General features: G+C 37.6%; 1 protein-coding gene across 50 annotated transcripts in view; it reads left to right on the top strand.

Annotated features, from left to right (window-relative positions):
* CC2D2B (coiled-coil and C2 domain containing 2B) overlaps window positions 1-24,416 on the top strand; it is a 109,853-nt gene that overhangs the window by 21,263 nt on the left and 64,174 nt on the right. For 23 of the 50 annotated variants that reach the window (XM_081551650.1, XM_081551512.1, XM_081551475.1 and 20 more), the window contains 6 exons: window positions 3,919-4,059; window positions 5,629-5,734; window positions 5,931-6,049; window positions 8,325-8,502; window positions 11,101-11,251; window positions 21,894-22,041. Coding sequence is in view for 47 of the 50 variants with exons in the window: in XM_081551512.1 (XP_081407638.1) it covers window positions 3,919-4,059; window positions 5,629-5,734; window positions 5,931-6,049; window positions 8,325-8,502; window positions 11,101-11,251; window positions 21,894-22,041 (843 nt within the window). In the remaining 3 variants the exon portion in view is untranslated. Of the gene's footprint in view, window positions 1-3,918; window positions 4,060-5,628; window positions 5,735-5,930; window positions 6,050-8,324; window positions 8,503-8,912; window positions 9,063-11,100; window positions 11,252-21,893; window positions 22,042-24,416 lie in introns of all 50 variants that reach the window. The other 27 variants (XM_081551593.1, XM_081551541.1, XM_081551546.1 and 24 more) reach the window with 4 other exon arrangements.

Below are 24,416 nucleotides of genomic sequence, written 5' to 3'. Positions count from 1 at the left end.
GGATACTAGAGTGGGTTGTCATGCCCTTCTCCAAGGAAATCTTCCTGACCCAGGGATCAAACCTGCATTTCTTATATCTTCCTGCATTGGCAGGCAGGTTCTTGACCACTAGTGCCACCTGGGAAGCCCCTATAGGTCCATATGTTGTTGCAAATTATAATATTTCATTCTTTTTTATGGCTGAGTAATATTCCATGTTTGTGTGTGTGAGGAGATATCTTAAGCCAATCCCCTGTTGATGGACCCCTGGGGCTTGTTTCCATCCTCTGGCTGTTGTAAGTACCGCTGCTGTGAACATTGGGGTGCATGTATCTTTTCCAATTAGAGATTTCTTTTTTTCTGGTATATACCCAGGAGTGAGACTGCTGAAGATCCCTAGTCTTTAGGCAGGTAAGTAAATGGTTCCAACTTTTTGTAACATTTTTGTGTAAAAATATTTAATAGAAGTATCACATGAAAGTAGTTGTAGTTTTATTAATATGATCTATTTATTTAAAAAATATATGTTGATTAAAAACTATTACAAATTTACTAATACCTTTCAATTGACTTGAATCATGTTTATCTCATGTTTGTATGTTTGAGAATTAGTCTGCATACACATAAGTGCAACATATATTATTAATTTAGTCTAAAAGCAATACTCAATGAGTTTGTAGAGTTAAGGACCCTTATTTTAAAAAATGGTCTACAATTTGGGAATCATTAGCTATTAAACTCATTAGGAAGAGAAATTAGGAGAGTATAAAATAATTGGAAAAATAATTTAAAGACAATACATAATTATGTGTCAAGGAATCTCCAAAAGCAGGAAAACTCTCTGGGAGGTACTTATTGGGTAGAAAGTTAAACTTGCACAAAAATATGACAACTCTCAGTGATTTGATAGTTAAAGAATTTCTCTGACTCCCTGCCCATTGACCTAAAATGGCTCTACAAATTCTTAACCACTGGAGGCAAGTTGTTTTAAATAATTGGGTTTCCTAGAATAGCCTAGTTCAGTATAAACATTGTTACTTGAGGAAGCTGACATATGCCTGTACAAGTACTGGCAAATAGTGAACAATGTCTGTAAATAGCAGTTGAATGAATGAATGAATGAATAGAAACCATCAGTATTAACAAAACAGTTAACTACTGTTGTTTATAAGGTTAACTAAAACTTAAAGCCAAAAACACTCATTGACATAAAGAATGCTGAGGAAGTAAGGAAGGACTAAGGAGCAAAAAGAGTGGTAAATATGTGGCTAAGTCTCAGTGAGCAGTCATGTAATGATGTTTTGCAGGGCATAAAATTAGAGAGTTCACAAAATGGCTTAAAGACTTAAAGGTAAGACATAACACCATAAAACTCCTAGAAGAGAGCATAGACAAAACATTCTCTGACATAAATTGTACCAATGCTTTCTTAGGTCCGTCTCCCAAGGCAATAGAAATAAAAAACAAAAGTAAACAAATAGGCCCTAATCAAACTACAGACTTTTGTATAGCAAAGGAAACAGACAAAAACAAAACCAAAAAAACCCCAAAAAGACAACCTATGGAATGAGAAAAAGTATTTGCCAATGATGTGACTGAAAAGGGCTTAATCTCCAAAACACATAAATAGCCCGTATAATTCAATAACAAATAAACCAAGCAACCCAATCAAAAAATGAGCAGAAGACCTAAATAGAAATTTCTCCAAAGAAAGTGTAAAGATGGCCTGTAGGCCCATGAAAAATACTCAACATCACTAATTATTAGAGAAATGAAAATTGAAACCACAATGAGGTACGACCTCATACCAGTCAAAGTGGACATCATTAAAAAGTCTACAAATAACAAACGCTGGAGAGAGTGTGGAGAAAGGGAATCCTTCTACCCTGTTGGTGGAAATGTATGTTGGTGTAGCCACTATAGAAAACAGGATGGAGGTTCCTCAGAAAACTAAAAATAAAATTACCACATGATCCAGCAATCCCACTTCTGGGCATATACCTGGGTAAAGCTATAATTCAAAGAGATGCATGCACCCCTATGTTCATAGTAGAGCTATTCACAATAGCCAAAACATGGAAATAACCTATAATAAATGTCCATCGACAGATGAATAGATAAAGGAAGGATGTGGTACATATATACAATGGAATACTACTCAGCCATTAAAAAAAAAATGATGCCATTTGCAGTTTCGTGGATGAAACTAGATTGTCATACTGAGTGGAGTAAGTCAGAGAAAAACAAATACCATATGATATCACTTCTATGTGGAATCTAAAGTGAACCTATCTACAAAATAAGCAAACTCACAGACATAGCGATCAGACTTGTGGTTGCCAAGTGGGGAAGGAGAGGAAGGGACTGGGAATTTGGGGTTGGTAGATGCAAACCATTGCATTTAGAATGGATAAACAATAAGGTCTTACTGCATAGTACAGGGAACTGAATACAGTTTCTTGGGATAAACCATAATGGGAAAGAATATTTTAAAAAGAATGTATATATGTGTAAACCTGAGTCACTTTGCAGTATAGCAGAGGTTGGCACAATATTATAAATCAACTATACTTCAATAAAAAATAAAAAGAGAGTTAAAATATAAAACTTTTAGAATGGAGTAAAGAATGGAGAAGGGTAAATGTAATTAAAGATATTTGCATTGGCTATTAAGACTTTAGTAAATCAAGGACTTAAATTTTAACTTATAACCTCTAAAGGAAGAGAATAAAAAGATATAGTTTCCAAATCAAGAGGAAAATGAGATAATAAAAAATACTCAACCGATCCAAAAGAAGGCAGAAAAAAAAGTGAGAGAGAAAGAGAAAAGGGAACATAGAAACATGAGACAAGGAGAAAGCACAAAAGAAATTGGTGAAGTTAAACCTAAATATATCTAAATGGGCTAAGCAATCCATTTTTATACAGACTGGATTATATTATTTTGGTATTCAAGTCTATACTTACTATCCCATCAGGCAAAGTACTTCTAAATTTGAAGCAGTAGTTCTGACTGTTAATATGAAAAAAATATGATAAATATACTACAGAATGTCCAGAAAACTTGGAAATACGTGGATTTTAGTAGAGTACTTTTGAATAGTGAAAAATCTTAAAGACGTATAAATCTCTTAATGGAATTTCATTCTCTATATGAAGATGTGAGTAAAATGAAAAAAAAAAAAATGAGGTGGGGAGCCCAGAAGAGTTAGTGCAATAAATTGTTTGAGGCCATTTGTAATGACTTGTAGCTCTAATCCACTAACATGGTTGGTTTTTTTTTTTCGTTTTTATTGGAGTCTGGTTGCTTTCCAATGTTGTGTTAGTTTCTACTGTACAGCAAAGTGAATCATATATATATATATCTCCCCTCTCTTTTGGATTTCCTTCGCATTTTGGTCACTGCGGAGCACCGAGTAGATTTTCCTGTGCTATACAGTAGTTTCTCGTTATCTATTTTATACACAGTATCAATAGTGTATGTATGTGAATTCCAATATCCCAGTTCATCCCACCCACCCTCCTTTTCCCCTTTGGTATCCACATGTTTGTTCTGTACACCTGTATCTTTATTTCTGGTTTGTAAACAGATTGCCTATACCATTTTTTTCAAATTCCATATATTAATATATGCGTTCATATGTGATATTTGTTTTTGTCTTTCTGTATCTGACTTCATTCTGTAGACAGTCTCTCAATCCATCCATGTCTCTACAAATGACCCAATTTCACTCCCTTTGTGACAGTAATACTCCATTGTATATCTGTACCACATCTTCTTTATCCATCCCTCTGTTGATAGACATTGAGGCCGTTTCCATGTCCTGGGCATCATAAATGGTGCTGCAGTGAACACTGGGGTGTCTTTTTGAATTCTAGTTTTCTCTGGGTATATGCCCAGTTCACTAACGTATTTTTAATCTAACATTATTGTTGTAGTAATACAAAACAACTCTATGAGTTAGAGAAGGAAAAGGACTTTTCCCTACTACAGAGTATATTACGGACTTGGAAACAGATAAAATCCCTTCGACAACGACAAGGGTTTACAAGCACTTCAGTGAAGTTACAGTTTCAGAGGTGAGTGGCTGCTCTGTTTGCTCTCATAGATCTCCGGAGGAGTTGCCCACTAATCACTGGGAATTAACAGAAACTGGGGAAAAACCCAGATGTTAGTCAACTGCCTGATGTCGTCAACAAAGAATTTATATCTTGAATAAATAAACAGTAGTTACAGCTTTAAGACAACTGTTTTCCAGAGCAACCGCACCATTTTCTATTCCCAACAGAGCATATAATATCAAAGAATCTTTTTAAAATAATCTTTTTAAAAGATTAAAATTAAAAGACTAAACTTTGTACTAAAAGTGAAAACCCCTGCTACCTGAAAGTATTACAGATAACTGGGGTTTTGCTGGACTACTAATGGAAGAGGAATAATAGTAATACCTACTTCGTAGGGTTGCTGTGAGAATTAAGTGAGTTAATAGGACAAGGCAATGGCACCTCACTCCAGTACTCTTGCCTGGAAACTCCCATGGACGGGGGAGCCTGGTAGGCTGCAGTCCATGAGGTCTCTAAGAGTCGGAAACAACTGAGCGACTTCACTTTCCCTTTTCACTTTCATGCATTGGAGAAGGAAATGGCAACCCACTCCAGTGTTCTTGCCTGGAGAATCCCAGGGACGGGGGAGCCTGGTGGGCTGCCGTCTATGGGGTCGCACAGAGTCGGACACGACTGAAGCGATTTAGCAGCAGCAGCGGCAATATGTGTAAAGTACTTAGAACATTGCCTGGCATGTACTTAGTAAGTACAGTGTTTGAGTTAGCTAGTAGTAATAGTAGTAGTTGTAGTACTTGTTAGTGGTGGTGGTGGTAATAGTTGTAGAAATAATAGTAGTACAGTAGTAGTAGTTGGTGGTGGTAGTGGTGGTCCTCAGAAGTGGTAGTAATACAGTAGTAGTAGTTGTTAGTGGTGGTGGTGGTGGTGGCAGTCACTGTATTGGTAGTAGTAATATCATGAATTCCTTACTGTTTACACATAAACCCCAAGGAGTATAACTGATCTACCACTTACTATTGCTATAGTGTCTTGCCCTTACACATGCTCATGTTCACAGCTTAAGAAATATGAGAGGGGCTTGCTTGGTCCACTTGGACTACCACTTGCTTGGTGGTCCAGGGGTTAAGACTCCATGCTTAACCTTGCAAGGGGTGTGAGTTCAATCCCTGGTTGAGGAACTAAGATCCTACATGCTACCTGTTGCGGCCAAAAATTTAAAAAAAAAAAAAGAGGAAGCATGGGTTATGCCCTTAAATTTATCTTCCATCACCATTGGTTTGGAGGGGCTCATCAGAGGGGCTTCTTAATATCCTTAGAAAGGGTGTAAAAATACTAACAGTAAATTAACTGGGCTTCCCTGGTAGTATTTAATAAGTAGGGAGAAATCTGTGAAAACTGAGAACAAACTTATGAAATTTTATATTTATATGCATATATATGTATGTGTATACTGATAATTTCCTTGGGATGTAAAATTATTTAATGTAAGAGATCGTGATGTATATGTGTAGTGTGTTGGCAAGATCTTTAACAACTCAAATAATTCCATTATTTCTGCTTTAAATAATTCTATTTTTTATTAATTAGGTTGAAAATGAATAAATGTGATGAACGAAAACAAGAATTGTCAAAAATGTCTGGGACTGAGAAGAAAACTGAAGGAAAAGCATTTAAGAATAGGAAGAAACAGGAGGTATTTACACTGCAAAATAACATTCAACTCATCCTAACTGGTTATAATATTTGTTAGATAGAATAGTGATAGAATAGGAAATCTTGATAATTGTAATAGTTACCCAACAAAATGACAAATTAAAAAGTTTAATTTTAAGAATAATTGTCCTAACCAGTAAACTTACGTTATAAATTATTTATTTTTCTGTTTCTAGAGCTTCTCATATTTAGCTTCAGAATTTGAAGAAACAGATATTGAAATAGTAAATCCAATTACCATGATACCACAACTTTCTTTCACAGCAGAATTAACAAACTTATCTAGATGTTCACTGTAAGCATTTTCAAAATTATTTTAAGCATTTTCAGATTATTTTTCTTCATTGTATGTTATCTAGTTACTGTACTGTTTCTTTAATAATGTTAGATTTCCTGATTGCTAAGTTTAAAAAATATATTTGCACTTTTAATTGCTACCATAGTTCTATGATATTATCCTCATTTTAGAGATGAGTATTGAACTTCTAGTTTATGACTGAGGTGGAACATAAACCAGTTTGGTGTGATGATTGGTTTTTGTTTTGCTATGTTAGTAATTTTTTTTCAGGTATAAATAGGTAGACTATAAAGCCACTGTGGAAAATAGGATTATATGGTCATCCTTGCTTGTTGAAGGCTTTCATAGAAAATGTTCCAATTAGAAAGGACCCTCTGGAAAATTTTTCTACTTGGACAATACAAGCTTCTTTCTTTCCCAGTTGTGACTTCTTCCTTGACCTTTAAGGTTTTCTTTCTACTCCTAGGAAATCCATGCATAACAGATATGCCCATCCCCATTTCTCCCATCTCTAAGCCTTTGAATCTCATCTCCCTTAAAGAGGATGTAGCAACTTAGAGCGCTGAACTAGGTACAACTTTCCAACCTCTCTGTCCCATGAAACATTTGGTACCAATTCATCTTTGAGTACTGTGAATGTCCATCATTTAGTGCAGTGTTGGAAGATAGTGGGTGTCCAATAAATATTCATGTTCATTAAATGAATGAATAAGTGGTTAAACTTTTAAATGAACATAAAGAGTGGCAAACACAAAGGCAAATTTATCATACCTTCTTTCTGACTCGAGTAGTAGAGCAGTGAAGCAATGTTTTATTTGTTCTACACCTACTTCCAAAAAGGGGCCCAAGATAATTTCTTGTGTAAGATGCCCTCGAAAGGACCATCTAAATGAGGATAAGAGAACAGCCATAAAATGGAAGTTGGAAACAAAGAGGAGAAAAAGAAGGAAGAAGATATTTGTGCTGGAAAGGCTAAGCTAAAACTTAGAAGAAGTCAAGGCAAAAGGAAATTAATGCTTTATATCTTTTCACAGCTATTGCTATCATGGGGCATTGCTGTCATTATCCATTGAAAATGTCCAGTTTAATAAGAATTGAGTCTTTAGAAAAGAATAATGTGCTTATGTCAAAGAGAGAGATGAAAGGAGTACGTGGATTAAGGGAACATTAAAAGAGTTTACAGGTGAAGAAAAGGCAAGATTTCGTGAAGATGAATATAATCCTGAATTAACAAATTCTCATAATCAGTAGATAAGCTCATTATTTAAACTACTTTCAGAGGGCAACATAAGGGACATATTTTATGAAACTATTCATATTTCTGTAAAGGTAATTGGGAAGAAGGTGAAAAAAGACCACCAGGGAGATAGGAAGAGTAAGTAATCTTTTGTCCCATACCCCTTTGAGAAGATTATAGAGAAGATGGGCAGATATGCTGGCCCATAGGATGATCAGGGTGGAGAACAGAAGGGAATTTTATGTTTCAGCCTATGGCTTACCTTCCAACTAGTCTTTCACCTTCTGAAAATCAGGATCAAGTCTTAACTATCATTAGGTCAATTGACTTTCATCTGAGAAGATAATCAATAAATGTTGGTTGAGAGAATGAATGAATGGGTGGAGGGAAGGTGCCTTAGGAGTTCATATTATTGAATGGAACCATTTTTTCCCCAACAAGTGTTGTCATAGTAGCCCCAAGAAGTTAACCTTTCTGGCTGGCCTCTGATCTTTGGGTTCAGAGAAACAATGTCCTGGAAAAAAAGAATATATAACCTAAAGCCTAAAGAGATTCACAAAGACCTTTAAGAGGACACAGCAAGGCTGTTGTCTTAGAGTCACTTAAGGTTATTGAAAACATAATGAGTGTGTGTGTGTGTTTTAAAAGTTGGAAAATATTTTTGAATTCTTGATGCAAGCTCCCTCACCCCCATTCCTAAGTCCCTCGGTTTTTTCCTCTCATAAAACATCTTATAATGGATGTGTTATAATCTCTTTAAGTTATAATTTAGTAAAATAAATAGTTGAATGATTTATGGTACTTTAATTTTAGTTCTTTTTCTGTTTTTGAGTTAGCATCTTTTTAAAGAAATTTCTTGATAGAAGAAATTTCTTATCTGTGGATAAGAGATAGGCAAATGTTATTGGGCTTAAAGATAGCATTTGTCCTCTAAAATGACCATATTTTAATATGTTGAGGTATATTTTGAAAAGAATAATATTTTATATCTGGTTTGCTTTTCAAGAGTCTCTTAAAGGTTTATTTAATTTTTAGGTACGAACAAAAGAGGAGAGCCAAAATTCAAAAGCTTAAATATTTTATTAAAATCTTATACAATGATAAACAGGTTTCTTGCACTTCAGTATCTCCTCTACAGTTTGATTTTAAAGTCATGTTTCAGCAAATTTTCAATATTCAGTTAATATATTGGCCTGAAACAGTTTGCTTGGAGGTATGCCATTGTCGTTTAATTTTGTATATTATTTTATATAATACATAATTTTAAATTTCCTGTTAGTTACTATTATAAGTAAGTTCTTTATATTAAGAGATATTAAGATAAGATTAATATTTATAAATAATATACTTATAATTCATCACTAGTCTTTTATGCTTTAAGTACAAAATTATTTGATTTGTAGTTGTTCTAAATACTTCTTTCCTGCTATAATTCTTGCCAACCCTAGACGTGCAGCATTATTCATTAATTAGTGAGGTGGAAGAGGTGAAAGAAGATTGTTTAAACTATGAGTAGTATAGCAATTGTTAGTGTTGAATAATTTCTTCAAATTGCCCCAACCTTGGCTTGGTGATTTCAGTCTCTTGATATATTTGTTCATCTTTTTAAAAAATTTTTAAAAGAATCTGATGAAGAAACACACATGTAGCAGACCCCTGATCCCTTCCCAAAGACCCCATCATAAGAATCCCGGCACTAAAAGAAGAAAATATGATGATGAAGACAAATTAGAAACAGTAATGGAGTCTAGAGAACAAGTCTTGATGGCTAATGTAAGAGTTAAACTTGAACCTAAACCTAAAAGAAAAGTTAGGAGGAATAAAGATTTGTGTTATATGAGTATGGAGTGGAGTCTGAGACATGGGGAGATTATTATTACAAATCTAAATCAGTTATTTTTCAATGCCTAAAATAACTTTGTGCTATCCCTGATCAAAAGCTGTAGTCGTTTTATTCATCTGTGCTATTAAGTTACTGTCATCTTAAAATGTACCTCTGTTGAAAATTTTTTTTAAATTATTTTAATTGGAGGCTAATTACTTTACAATATTGTAGTGGTTTTTGCCATACAATGACATGAATCAGCCATGGGTGTACATTATTGAAATTTTTATTTTGAAAATATACTGACTACACTTTGCTACTATTGTTCCTAAAATAAATTGTGATATTATAATCTAACCTCTTGAAGTTTAAAATTGCCCCCTCTCCCAAAATAGGTTAAGTGTAGATTTTGAATCCTTCATCATCATCAATTAGCACATGATCCTAACAAACTAAGAGGCAGAGAAGGAAACGAATCTATCTAGGAATAATTCATACCATTAACAGCTGCATGAATTGCTAAATAAGTCTATATGCCCTAGATGAACACATACTAACCTACATTTCTAATTTTATTATTATTTTTCTTTACTCCTTCTTCACTTCAGCCAAACTGAACTGTTTGGTTTTTTCCCATATATTTTTGTAATTCCCTACTTAGACTTTTTTAATTTAAGAGTTTCTCCACTTATAATGCCTATTTTCATTCTCAACACGTCATCTCAGCTACACAGGTGTTGATAGCTGCCACTGGGGACAAGTCATCTCCTGGGAGATTCCAGGTGTCATTCTCTACCTTTACATCTGCTGCTGTCCAGGATCTGGCCTCCAAAGTGAATTTGACGGTTCCATGAGAATGCATGGACATACCCTAAACAAGTCCGCAAGATTGATGTGTAAAATCAGAATGCCGACTGAATATTTGAATATATTTGTCAGTTCATTGTCCCTTTTTAATTAGCCAGTTTACTAATTTACAATAAGAATTTTTTTTCAGAGACATAAATACTTAAAATCCATTAGCTATAATTAACTATAACCCCTGCAAACCTTTCTGTATTAGCGATGCCTTCGGCAAAGGGACCAGTGTGTTGGCTTCAATTCACTCTTACAGGAACAGTATTTAGATGACCAGAAAAATATATGCCTCTTTGTCTTGCGTTTTTCTCTGCCTTCTTGGTTATCAGCTGTCCTTTTGGTTGGTACATTCTTTTTTATATTCTAAGGGGCATTTACCCTCCTTGATTTTCTTTTCTTTAGAGCACATATCACTGTTTCCCCAGACACTGATAACAGAGTATAAGTCAAAATAAGATTTTCCTATTGAAAAAATTTGGGTTTGTAGTTATGGCAGTGATGGAATTCTATTAGCAAGCACAGCATGCAGAATCAGAAGACCTGGGTTTAGTACTCAGTAGATGTCTGTAGAACAGCATACTCAGCACCTCCCTTACTCCTTCTTCTGGGACTTTTCCTCCCTTCCCTGCTACATAGCTCGTTTAATTTGTCCTTGGACTCCATGAGCCAACAACTTTCCCTTTCTCTTAGGCAATTCAACCTGAGTTTCTATCACTTTTAATAAAAATTAATAGAGTTTCATATAGAGATTTCATTTCTTCATTTATAAAATGGGAAGAGTGATACCTATTTTCTGTAATTTTTATCAGGTTTAGATAAGATAAAGGACTTTTAAAGTGCTACACAAAAGTAAGTTCTTTGGGTATTGTGTCATATGTACTGAATTCCCAGAACTATATTTCTAATCCTTTTATTCAATTGATTTTCTTTGAAACCAGTGAAAGGCACTATACTTTTAAACATATAACATTACCTAATTTTATCACAATCATGTGGATCAAAGGCTCTAGAGCAATACCTATTTTACATTCTAGTATTTTTAAAAGAATTATGTTAGTGATGATATTTGTTTTAGTTTTTTCTATTTTGTACTTTCAGTGAGTTATCAATCATTTCTTTTATATTTAGGTTTATGAAATAAGGAAAAGGACATGCTTATTGGCAAAACTATATTTACCTTTACCTAACAGCACAGAGTTGAAAAGCAAAACTATTTTGGAATATCTAGAGTTTAGCTCTGATAAACTGGTCATACCTGCATATGGAGAAGTAGGAAGCAGTAAGTTTATTAAAAATGTGTCTTCCCTCCTATTTCCTTTATGAATTCCATATCCTAAATGACCCTGGGTCATTCATATGAATAAAGAATCCTATTCATAGAGTTATAAAATATGTTGGTAGATGCCAGGGGCTGGGGATGGTGGGTTGTGGGGTGGGGAGGGAGAATGAGGATTTAGGGTTTAACAGGGACAGAGATTCAGTTTAGGAAAGTGAAAAATTCGGGAGATGGTGAGAATTGCACAGCAATGTGAATGTACTTAGTGCCACTGAAATGTACAGTTAAATGTTGTTAAAATAGTACAGTTTATATTATGTGACCTTTACCACAATTAAAAAAAAACATTAAAAAGGAATCCTATATTTACAGTGTTAGGTTAAAATGAATTAAGTTCTTCCAGACAGTAAACTAATTTTTAAAACTTTGACTTGAATCAGATCTTTGGGAAATCTAAACTTTGGGACAAGCTCCTTTGCTTTTCCTAGGGCATCTCAGACAAGAGCACTATGCTTTGTATAATGTGAGCTCCACACCTAAGTGGGGAGATTGCTCTGCCCCTACCTGACCTTTGAAGTGAAGTGAAAGTCTCTCAGTCGTGTCCGACTCTTTGCAACCCCATAGACTATACAATCCATGGAATTCTCCAGGCCAGAATACTGGAGTGGGTTGCCATTCGCTTCTACAGGGATCGAACCGAGGTCTCCCGCATTGCAGGTGGATTCTTTACCACCTGAGCCACCAGGGAAGCCCACCAGATGATCTGACCTTTAGTAAAGCCTGAAGATGCCCCAGGACATGTTGATTCATCTTTGAACTGAATAGGGGAGGGAGGAAGAGGAGAGAGAAAAGAGGAGATAAGAGAGACAGGAAAGCAGCCGTTCTGACTGGTGTGAAATGGTACCTCATCGTGGTTTTGATTTGCATTTCTCTAGTAATGAGTGATGTTGAGCATCTTTTCATGTGTTTGTTAGCCATCTGTATGTCTTCTTTGGAGAAATGTCTGTTTAGTTATTTGGCCCATTTTTTGATTGGGTCGTTTATTTTTCTGGAATTCAGCTTCAGGAGTTGCTTGTATATTTTTGAGATTAATTGTTTGTCTGTTGCTTCATTTGCTATTATTTTCTCCCATTCTGAAGGCTGTCTTTTCACCTTGCTTATAGTTTCCTTTGTTGTGCAAATGCTTTTAATTTTAATTAGGTCCCATTTGTTTATTTTTGCTTTTATTTCCAATATTCTGGGAGGTGGGTCATGGAGGATCCTGCTGTGATTTATGTCGGAGAGTGTTTTGCCTATGTTTTCCTCTAGGAGTTTTATAGTTTCTGATCTTACGTTTAGATCTTTAATCCATTTTGAGTTTTTTTTTTTTAATTAATTAATTTATTTTAGTTGGGGGCTAATTACTTTACAATATTGTAATAGTTTTTGCCATACATTGACATGAATCAGCCATGAGTTTACATGTGTTCCCCTTCCTGGACCCCCCACCCACCTCCCTCCCCATCCCATCCCTCTGGGTCATCCCATTGCCCCAGCCCTGAGCCTTTGTCTCATGCATCAAACATGGAATGGTGTTCTGTTTCACATATGATAATATACATGTTTCAATGCTATTCTCCCAGAACGTCCCACCCTCACCTTCTCCCTCAGAGTCCATAAAATTGTTCTATGCATCTGTGTCTCTTATTCTGTCTCGCATATAGGGTTATCATTACCATCTTTCAAATTCCATATATATGCATTAGTATACTGTATTGTTGTTTTTCTTTCTGACTTACTTCACTCTGTATAATGGGCTCCAGTTTCATCCATCTCAGTAGAACCGATTCAAATGTATTTTTTTAATGGCTGAGTAATATTCCATTGTGTATATGTACCACAGCTTCCTTATCCATTCGTCTGCTGATGGACATCTAGGTTGCTTCCATGTCCTGGCTATTGTAAACAGTGCTGCGATGAACATTGGGGTACACGCGTCTCTTTCAATTCTGGTTTCTTCGATATGTATGCCCAGCAGTGGGATTGCTGGATCATATGGCAGTTCTATTCCCAGTTTTTTAAGGAATCTCCACACTGTTCTCCATAGTGGCTGTACTAGTTTGCATTCCCACCAACAGTGTAAGAGGGTTCCCTTTTCTCCACACCCTCTCCAGCATTTATTGCTTGTAGACTTTTGGATAGCAGCCATTCTGACTGGTGTAAAGTGGTACCTCATTGTGGTTTTGATTTGCATTTCTCTAATAATGAGCGATGCTGAGCATCTTTTCATGTGTTTGTTAGCCATCTGTATGTCTTCTTTGGAGAAATGTCTGTTTAGTTCTTTGGCCCATTTTTTGATTGGGTCGTTTATTTTTCTGGAATTCAGCTGCAGGAGTTGCTTGTATATTTTTGAGATTAATTGTTTGTCTGTTGCTTCGTTTGCTATTATTTTCTCCCATTCTAAAGGCTGTCTTTTCACCTTGCTTATAGTTTCCTTTGTTGTACAAAAGCTTTTAATTTTAATTAGGTCCCATTTGTTTATTTTTGCTTTTATTTCCAATATTCTGGGAGGTGGGTCATGGAGGATCCTGCTGTGATTTATGTCGGAGAGTGTTTTGCCTATGTTTTCCTCTAGGAGTTTTATAGTTTCTGGTCTTACGTTTAGATCTTTAATCCATTTTGAGTTTATTTTTGTGTATGGTGTTAGGAAGTGTTCTAGTTTCATTCTTTTACAAGTGGTTGACCAGTTTTCCCAGCACCACTTGTTAAAGAGATTGTCTTTTCTCCATTGTATATTCTTGCCTCCTTTGTCGAAGATAAGGTGTCCATAGGTGCGTGGGTTTATCTCTGGGCTTTCTATTTTGTTCCATTGATCTATATTTCTATCTTTGTGCCAGTACCATACTGTCTTGATGACTGTGGCTTTGTAGTAGAGCCTGAAGTCAGGCAGGTTGATTCCTCCAGTTCCATTCTTCTTCCTCAAGATTGCTTTGGCTATTCGAGGTTTCTTATATTTCCATACAAATTGTGAGATGATTTGTTCTAGTTCTGTGAAAAATACCATTGGTAGCTTGATAGGGATTGCATTGAATCTATAGATTGCTTTGGGTAGTATACTCATTTTCACTATATTAATTCTTCCAATCCATGAACACGGTATATTTCTCCATCTGTTTGTGTCCTCTTTGATTTCTTTCATCAGTGTTTTATAGTTTTCTATATATAAGTCTTTTGTTTCTTTAGGTAGATATATTCCTAAGTATTTTATTCTTTTTGTTGCAATGGTGAATGGTATTGTTTCCTTAATTTCTCTTTCTGTTTTCTCATTATTGGAGTATAGGAATGCAAGGGATTTCTGTGTGTTAATTTTATATCCTGCAACTTTACTATATTCATTGATTAACTCTAGTAATTTTCTAGTAGAGTCTTTAGGGTTTTCTATGTAGAGGATCATGTCATCTGCAAACAGTGAGAGTTTTACTTCTTCTTTTCCTATCTGTATTCCTTTTATTTCTTTTTCAGCTCTGATTGCTGTGGCCAAAACTTCCAAAACTATGTTGAATAGTAGTGGTGAAAGTGGGCATCCTTGCCTTGTTCCTGACTTTAGGGGAAATGCTTTCAATTTTTCACCATTGAGGATAATGTTTGCTGTGGGTTTGTCATATATAGCTTTTATTATGTTGAGGTATGTTCCTTCTATTCCTGCTTTCTGGAGGGTTTTTATCATAAATGGATGCTGAATTTTGTCAAAGGCTTTTTCTGCATCTATTGAGATAACCATATGGTTTTTTTCTTTCAATTTGTTAATGTGGTGTATTACATTGATTGATTTGCGGATGTTAAAAAAACCTTGCATTCCTGGGATAAAGTCCACTTGGTTATGATGTATGATCTTTTTAATATGATGTTGGATTCTGTTTGCTAGAATTTTATTAAGGATTTTTGCATCTATGTTCATCAGTGATATTGGCCTGTAGTTTTCCTTTTTTGTGACATCTTTGTCTGGTTTTGGAATTAGGGTGATGGTGGCCTCATAGAATGAGTTTGGAAGTTTACCATCTTCTGCAATTTTCTGGAAGAGTTTGAGTAGGATAGGTGTTAGCTCTTCTCTAAATTTTTGGTAGAATTCCGCTGTGAAGCCGTCTGGTCCTGGGCTTTTGTTTGTTGGAAGATTTCTGATTACAGTTTCGATTTCCGTGCTTGTGATGGGTCTGTTAAGATCTTCTATTTCTTCCTGGTTCAGTTTTGGAAAGTTATACTTTTCTAAGAATTTGTCCATTTCTTCCAAGTTGTCCATTTTATTGGCATATAGCTGTTGGTGGTAGTCTCTTATGATCCTTTGTATTTCTGTGGAGTCTGTTGTGATCTCTCCATTTTCATTTCTAATTTTGTTGATCTGATTCTTCTCCTTTTGTTTCTTGATGAGTCTGGCTAATGGCTTGTCAATTTTGTTTATCTTCTCGAAAAACCAGCTTTTAGTTTTGTTGATTTTTGCTATGGTCTCTTTTGTTTCTTTTGCATTTATTTCTGCCCTAATTTTTAAGATTTCTTTCCTTCTACTGACCCTGGGGTTCTTCATTTCTTCCTTCTCTAGTTGCTTTAGGTGTAGAGTTAGTTGATTTATTTGATTTTTTTCTTGTTTCTTTAGGTACGCCTGTATTGCTATGAACCTTCCCGTTAGTATTGCTTTTACAGTGTCCCATAGGTTTTGGGTTGTCGTGTTTTCATTTTCATTCATTTCTATGCATAATTTGATTTCTTTTTTGATTTCTTCTGTGATTTGTTGGTTATTCAGAAGCGTGTTGTTTAGCCTCCATATGTTGAAATTTTTAATAGTTTTTTCCCTGTAATTGAGGTCTAATCTTACTGCATTGTGGTCAGAGAAGATGGCTGGGATGATTTCAATTTTTTTGAATTTACCAAGGCTAGATTTATGGCCCAGGATGTGATCTATCCTGGAGAAAGTTCCATGTGCACTTGAGAAAAAGGTAAAATTGATTGTTTTGAGGTGGAAAGTCCTGTAAACATCAATTAAATCTAATTTGTCTATTGTATCATTTAAAGTTTGTGTTTCCTTGTTAATTTTCTGTTTAGTTGATCTATCCATATGCGTGAGTGGAGTATTAAAAGTCTCCCACTATTATTGTGTTATTGTTAATTTCCCCTTTCATACTTGTTAGTATTTGCCTTATATATTGTGGTGCTCCTACGTTGGGTGCATATATATTTATGATTGTTACGTCTTCTTCTTGGATTGATCCTTTGATCTTTATGTAGTGTCCTTCTTTGTCCCTTTTCACATCCTTTATTTTAAAGTCTATTTTATCTGAAATGAGTATTGCGACTCCTGCTTTCTTTTGGTCTCCGTTTGCATGAAATATGTTTTTCCATCCCTTCACTTTCAGCCTGCGTGTGTCCCTAGTTTTGAGGTGGGTCTCTTGTAGACAGCATATATAGGGGTCTTGTTTTTGTATCCATTCAGCCAGGCTTTGTCTTTTGGTTGGGGCATTCAACCCATTTACATTTAAGGTAATTATTGATAAGTATGATCCCGTTGCCATTTACTTTGTTGTTTTGAGTTCGTGTTGAAACATCCTTTCTGTGTTTCCTGTTTAGAGAAGATCCTTTAGCATTTGTTGGGAGAGCTGGTTTAGTGGTGCTGAATTCCCTCAGCTCTTGCTTGTCTGTAAAGCTTTTGAATTCTCCTTCATATCTGAATGAGATCCTTGCTGGGTACAGTAATCTGGGTTGTAGATTATTTTCTTTCATTACTTTAAGTATGCCCTGCCATTCCCTTCTAGCCTGAAGGGTTTCTATTGAAAGATCAGCTGTTATCCTTATGGGGATCCCCTTGTGTGTTATTTGTTGCTTTTCCCTGGCTGCTTTTAATATTTGTTCTTTGTGTTTGATCTTTGTTAATTTGATTAATATGTGTCTTGGGGTGTTTCGCCTTGGGTTTATCCTGTTTGGAACTCTCTGGATTTCTTGGACTTCTGTGACTATTTCTTTCCTCATTTTAGGGAAATTTTCAACTATTATCTCCTCGAGTATTTTTTCATGGCCTTTCCTTTTATCTTCTTCTTCTGGGACTCCTATGATTGGAATGTTGGGGCGTTTCATATTGTCCCAGAGGTCCCTGAGGTTTTCCTCATTTCTTTTGATTCTTTTTTCTTTTTTCCTCTCTGCTTCGTTTATTTCCATCATTCTATCTTCTACCTCACTTATCCTATCTTCTGCCTCCGTTATTCTACTGTTGGTTCCCTCCAGAGTGTCTTTTATCTCCTTTATTTCATTATTCATTCTATATTGACTCCTTTTTATTTCTTCTAAGTCCTTGATAAACATTTCTTGCATCTTCTCAATCCTTGTCTCCAGGCTATTTATCTGTAACTCCATTTTGCTTTCAAGATTTTGGATCATTTTTATTATCATTATTCTAAGTTCTTTTTCAGATAGATTCCCTATCTCCTCCTCTTTTGTTTGGTTTTGTGGGCATTTCTCATTTTCCTTTACTTGCTGAGTATTTCTCTGCCTTTTCATCTTGTTTAGATTGCTGTGTTAGGTGTGGCCCTTCTGTATTCTGGTAGTATGAAGTTCCTCTTTATTGTGGAGGTTCCTCACTGTGGGTGGGGTTGGACAGGTGGCTTGTCAAGGCTTCCTGGTTGGGGGAGCTTGTGTCGGTGTTCTGGTGGGTGGAGCTGGATTTCTGCTCTCTGGAGTGCAATGGAGTGACCAGTATTAATTTTTGAGATGTCTATGGATTTGGTGTGCCTCTGGGCAGCCTGTATATTGATGCTCAGGGCTATGTTCCTGCATTGCTGGAGAATTTGCATGGTATGTCTTCCTCTGGAAGTTATTGGCTCTTGGGTGGAGCTTGGTTTCAGTGTATATGTGGAGGCTATTGGATGGTCTCTTATTATTTAATGTTTCCCCTGGCTTTCAGTCTTATTCTTGCAGTAGCCTCAAGACTTCTCCATCCATACAGCATCAATAATAAAACTTTTAGGTTAATGGTGAAAAGATTCTCCACAGTGAGGGATACCCAGAAAGGTTTGCTGAGTTACATGGAGAGATGAGGTGAGGGGCGGGGTTGAGGTGACCAGGAGGGGAAGAGGGAAATTCAAATGAGGAGAGAGCAATCTAGCCAGTAAGCACTTCCCTCTGTGCTTTCCACAGTCTGGAACCCTCAGAGTGGTTCACAGAGATACATAGAGAGGGGAGAGGAAGGTAATAGAGGTGAGCATGAGTAGAAAGGGAGGAATCAAGAGGGGAGAGAGAGATCTGGGCAGTATCCTGTTCCTGAAGTGTTCTCCGGTACCCAGAACACCCTCAGAGATTCACAGAATTGGGTTGAGAAGAGAAGGAGGAGGGTAGGAGATAGAGGTTCCCTGGGGGAGAAGAAAGAGCATCAATAGGGGGAGAGAGTAATCAGGCCAGTGATCACACTCCTGAGTAAAAATGGGTCCTAAAGATTGGGTTCTTAAATGTACAAAATTGATATCAAATATGTAAAACAAAGATTAAAAACCAAGGGTAGAGGTTAGACTCTTATAAAACTTACAATATAAAAAAAAGAAGAAAAAAAGGAAACAGTGTAAAAAGAAAAAAAACAGTAAAACAGTAAAAAAAGTAAAACAGGAAAAAAACAGTAAAAAAAAGAAAACACAAAAGGTATAAGATATACGTATGCAGTTTGCTTCAAAAATAGGGGGTTTTTTTTGCAAGTTAATAGTGGGTTATGAAAATGAAAGTTAAAGGTGTAATAGAGGACTTGAAGAAAAAGGAAAGAAGAGAAAAAAAAAATTTTTTTTTAATTTAAAAAAAAATAGTAAAAAAATATATATCCCAGACTTTCTCTGGCGCTATTGTGAGCAGTGTGGGGACTGCTCAGTTTCAGATAGATCCTTGTTCTTGCTTATACTTTTCAAGATCTATAGGTCCCTTTCAATGCAGTCGGTATTAACTACAGGGATTTTAATCTGTTGGCCTGTCACTTCCAAGACGCCTCCCTCTGTTTATTTGGCTTCTGTTTGTAGGTCTCTTCAGTATCTAATTTCCGCCCTGCAACAAAGGGGTGGAGGTGGTCTCTTTAGGTTCGCTTGTTCAATCATGCTGTGCGGAGGGACGAACACTGCAAACCTGGCGTGTGTGTGGTGAGCTCGCAGTGTCTCAGCCGCACTGGGTTCGCCCCCACTCACGGCGTGTGTGCTTTCCCCGTCTACCCTGCTCAGGCTTCAGGTTACTCGGCCGGGGAGCGCACCCTGAGCTGCGTGCACTTCCCAGGTCTAAGCCGCTCAGGTTCAGGCTCCCGGCTACTCCACAAAGGCGCAGACTCGGTTTCGCCCGCGCCTTGTGCCGTTCCCGTTCGGAGCTGCTCGGGCGGCCAGGAGTTTGGCAAGCGCGCTCTCCCCTGTTGGGGCAGTGCGCCTTATCACCTCCCTGGACCTCGCCTCGGTTTACGGGCGCGCCCGGCTCCGGTGTGCTTTGTGTCGGTTCTGGGGAGCTGATCTCTGGCTGCGACCCTCCCGGCGGCTGTCGACCCTCCGGGATCTCAGGCAGTCTTTGCTTAGAAACTGGGAGCCTGTTTGCAGATTGGTAGGGGGTGCCCTCTCTGGGGCCGAGTTTGCCCCTTTCCAGCTCTGGGTGGCCCCGCCTGCCCGCTGTGTCCGGCGGGGGATGGGGCGGTCCGCAGCCGGCTAGCTCTCCTCTGGTATCGCTCAGTCCTTTGTTCTGTGAGCGGGCCTGCAGTGCCTTAGAGTTGGGCTTTTCGCGGGATAGTTCTCTCTCTCTGGCTGTCCCACAGTTTAGGTTACTATCTCACGTTAGCTCCCTCAGATTGCCCTCGGGGCACTCGGGTCCGGTCCTTACCCTAGGCAGTGCCGCTCGCTCCTCTCCGTTCAGCCCCCACTTGCTGGTGGCGGATGATGCGAACGTCTGGGGTTCTTTGCTGGGAGTTGCTTTAGGCACCTAATCTGTGGGTTTTATTTATTTTTTCTCCCAGTTACGTTGCCCTCCGAGATAAGAAATCTTCCCCCACGCCTGCCGGTGAGAGTGTTTCCTGGTGCTTGGAAATTTCTCCTCTTTTACGACTCCCTCCCCGGGACGGGTCTCTGTCCCTAACTCTTTTGTCTCTCTTTTTATCTTTTATAATTTCTCCTACCTCTTTTGAAGATAATGCGCTCTTTGTGGATGCCTGACGTCCTCTGCCAGCCTTCAGAAGTAGTTTTGTCAAGTTTGCTCAGCATTCAGATGTTCTTTCGCTAAATTTGTGGAGAGAGTGGTCTCCCCGTCCTATTCCTCCGCCATCTTAGCCCCGCCTCCCATTTTGAGTTTATTTTTGTGTATGGTGTTATGCGAGACAGAATAAGAGACACAGATGCATAAAACAGTCTTATGGACTCTGAGGGAGAAGGTGAGGGTGGGACGTTCTGGGAGAATAGCATTGAAACATGTATATTATCATATGTGAAACAGAACACCATTCCATGTTCGATGCATGAGACAAATGCTCAGGGCCGGGGCAATGGGATGACCCAGAGGGATGGGATGGGGAAGAAGGTGGGAGGGGGGTCCAGGAAGGGGAACACATGTAAACCCAGGGCTGATTTATGTCAATGTATGGCAAAAACTACTACAATATTGTAAAGTAATTAGCCCCCAAGTAAAATAAATAAATTTATTTTTTAAAAAAAGAGAGAGAGGAAAGAAGAAGGGACTTTTTTTTTTACTGTCTTTCAATTGCGTTTACTCCTCCTGTAAGTTAGCATGTCTGCTGGAATGCTGTCGTTCCTCTTCTCCCACGGTTCCCTTCTCGCTCGCCCTCCTTGGGGTGTTGTAATTGCTGTGTCCATCTGGGGAAAAGAAAGGGAGTATGAATGAGTGAGCAAGGAGGAGAGGGAAGGAAATGAGCAGGTCAAGGAACAAGGAAAGTACAGAAAATGAGGGAGGAATGTCGTCTGCTTAGATAAGAGTCTAGATGAAGCAGAAAAGCGCTTAGGTTGTGGAGACCCAGGAGAAAAGGCTTGGAAAAATTTAGGATGCACTAAGCACTTGGCAGAAGTTTCAAGAAATATCACTAAGCTCTCTGGAGACTGAGAAGGAAGATGAGGAGAGGGAGAACGTTGAAGAATGTAGGAAAGGAGCCAAACAGGAGCTCTTTTTCTGCTAGCGTTGTGTGCTCAGTTGCTAGTTGTGTCAGATTCTTTGTGACCCTATGGACTGCATCCCGCCATGGAGTTTCCCAGGCAAGAATACTGGAGTGTGTTGCCATTTCCTACTGCAGGGGATCTTTCCCCCCACCCTCATCCCCTCTGTCAGGGATCAAACCCACATCTCCTGATCTTACATTGGCAGGCAAATTCTTTACCATTGGACCACATTGGAAAGCCTTTTTTTGCTGCCAGTGGTTTTTTCCCTTGCTGGCAGCCACTCCCAGAAAGAATGGTTTGAAAACGTGTGTTCAGATAAATTCTCTCCCCTCTTGTTTGTAGTCTGTTTGAAACAGTCCGCCTTGAGAGATTTTGGGTAGGAGTTGAAGGAGAGCTGTAAGAACAGAGCCTGCAGTCAGCATAAACTTTGTATTCCTGGAGTTCCAGGAACACGTAAAAGGGGAAAAAACTGTAATGTGGTCAAATATTCATATGTTTTTAACACTCTTTATAAACAGATGTGCCCTTTCTTCTTGAGGAAAATGGAACTGAAGAACTTTGTCTTTTGACGTCAGGAAAACTAAGCTATTCTCTATCATGGGCCTTAGATGAAAATGGTGTTCCTCTGACACCTGTGTCACAGTCATTACGATCTGCTTTCTGCAGGTAATAAACTTTATGCTTGAAAAATAATGCCAGTCCTCAGCAAAGCATCACACAAAACCTACAAAAGGGAAACTCTAGATAAATGGTAGGAACAGTTTAGTTTACTTGGATGTTGCTTTATTTTTATTTCTATTTGTAAATATATAAAATATTTATTTTATTTATAATCACTCCGCTAAGGCAATAAGTGTCTTTATGTGTTAGAGAATGTGTCTCTTCAATGTTTAGGATTAGAGCCACATGGATGATGACAGAAGCGGTTACACAGTCCTTAGACTGTGTAGGCAAAGGCCAAGACTCCCAAGGATTTGATTTCTGGGACCTTTATCTCTCCCAGTCATTCTGGATTATACAAAAAAAAAGATTTTTTGCATTATCAATTTGCTGGAAGAAATTGCTGGACATAGAAATTTCATCTATATCCCACAACTTCCTGGAGAAATTGGAATTAACTTCTAGACCTTATCCACAAACAGTATTGCTAGAAGTACAGTAGAACTCTATAAAAATGATGATAATGCTGGCTTATATACTGTGCTATGTTTGAGTAAAATGACACATATAAAGGGCAAAAATATCTCATCATTAAAAAAGTTAATGAATGATAATAACAAAAGGATATCCTTTTTCCTCCCCATCTAAACACATATTTTTAAAAAAACAGGCTAGACCCAACTATATGACATTATGGGAAAGGCAAAACTATGGAGACAGTAACAATGTCATTGATCACCAGGAATTAGGAAAAGGGAGGGATGAATAGGCAGAGCACACAGGATTTTTAGGGCAGTGAAACTACTCTGTGTGGTACTGTAATTGTGGATACCTATCATTATGTATTTGACAAAAATCCGTATAACATAAGACACCAAGAGTAAACTTTTCTATAAATTATGGATTTTGAGTGCTAATGATGGGTTAGTATAGGTCCATGGATTATAACAAGTGCAACTCTTTTATTGCAACAAACATAATAAATTATAACTCTGGTGCAGGATAGTGAGGTAGGCTGTGTATGTGGAAACTGTACTTTATACCAATTTTGCTGTGATCCTAAAACTCCTTTTAAAAAATTCCTATTTTTAAAGTAAAATAATAACATTTAAAAAAAATTCCCATAAATAATGTGGATTATATAGGAAAACAAAACTGAAATTAGAGACTATTCTTAAAATAATAATGAGAACACTATCTACAAAACTTGTGGCATATAGCCAGAATCATAGCAAAAGTTCATAAGTGGTCTTCTTGCATGCATGAGTGCTAAGTTGCTTCAGTCATGTCTGACTCTTTGTGATCCTACGGACTGTAGTCTACCAGGCTCCTCTGTCCATGGAATTCTCCAGTCAAGGATACTGGAGTCAGTTGCCTTGACCTCCTCCCGAGTGGTCTTCTTGGTAAATAAGAAAGAGTTTTAGAGAAAAAACTAAACCAATGTCAGTAATACTCAACAGGAAGTGAATGTAGATACTCATCAAGAAGCTTGACAGTAAAAAGAGGCTGAAAATAAGAGAGAGAACAGAATCAAAGTATGGAGTTCTTAAAAATTGGGGACAGTACTTATCTTCTAAAAGGAAGTGATGAAATTCATAGGAAAAGAGCCAGAATATATTAGAAAGAATATGAGATAAAGAACCCACCTGCCAATACAGGTGATGCAAGAGACTTGGGTTTGATCCTTGGGTCAGGAAGACGCCCAGGAGAAGGAAATGGCAGCCCACTCCAGTATTTTTGCCTGGAGAATCCCATGGACAGAGGAGCCTGGTGGGTTACAGTCTATGGGGTTGCAAAGAGTCGGACACAACTGAAGCAGTTAGCACATGAACTCCTTCAGAGTCAGGATGATATTGAACCAGAACATGAGTCAATAGCTGTGGTTCTAGAGAAGAGGAAATATCTTTTCAAAGCAGAGAATGAGACAGAAATTGCAGTGCACACAGAAATGTAATTTTGATGGATATCCCTGTTTTGCTAAGTAAACGAGGTCATCTTAGAGATCTGGAGCAGGGCATTTTAGGAGAAAAATGGGTTGTCATCATTCAGTCACTCAGTCGTGTCCAACTCTTTGTGACCCCATGGACTGCAGCACACCAGGCTTCCCTGTCCATCACCATCTTCCAGAGTTTCCTCAAACTCATGTCCATTGAGTCAGTGATGCCATCCAACCATCTCATCTTCTGTCAGCCCCTTCGCCTCCCAACTTCAATCTTTCCCAGCATCAGAGTCTTTTCCAATAAGTCAGTTCTTCCCATCAGGTGGCCAAAGTATTGGAGCTTCAGCTTCAGCATCAGTCCTTCCAATGAATATTCAGGGTTGATTACCTTTGGGATTGACTGGTTTAATCTCCTTGCTGTCCAAGGGACTCTTAAGAGTCT

The sequence above is a fragment of the Giraffa tippelskirchi genome, chromosome 2 (assembly GCF_054371585.1).
Source record: "Giraffa tippelskirchi isolate mGirTip1 chromosome 2, T2T-mGirTip1v1.2.pri, whole genome shotgun sequence".
NCBI lineage: Eukaryota > Metazoa > Chordata > Mammalia > Artiodactyla > Giraffidae > Giraffa > Giraffa tippelskirchi.
The sequence above is the reverse complement of the archived record's forward strand: the minus strand, read 5'-3'. Positions and strand labels throughout refer to the sequence as shown.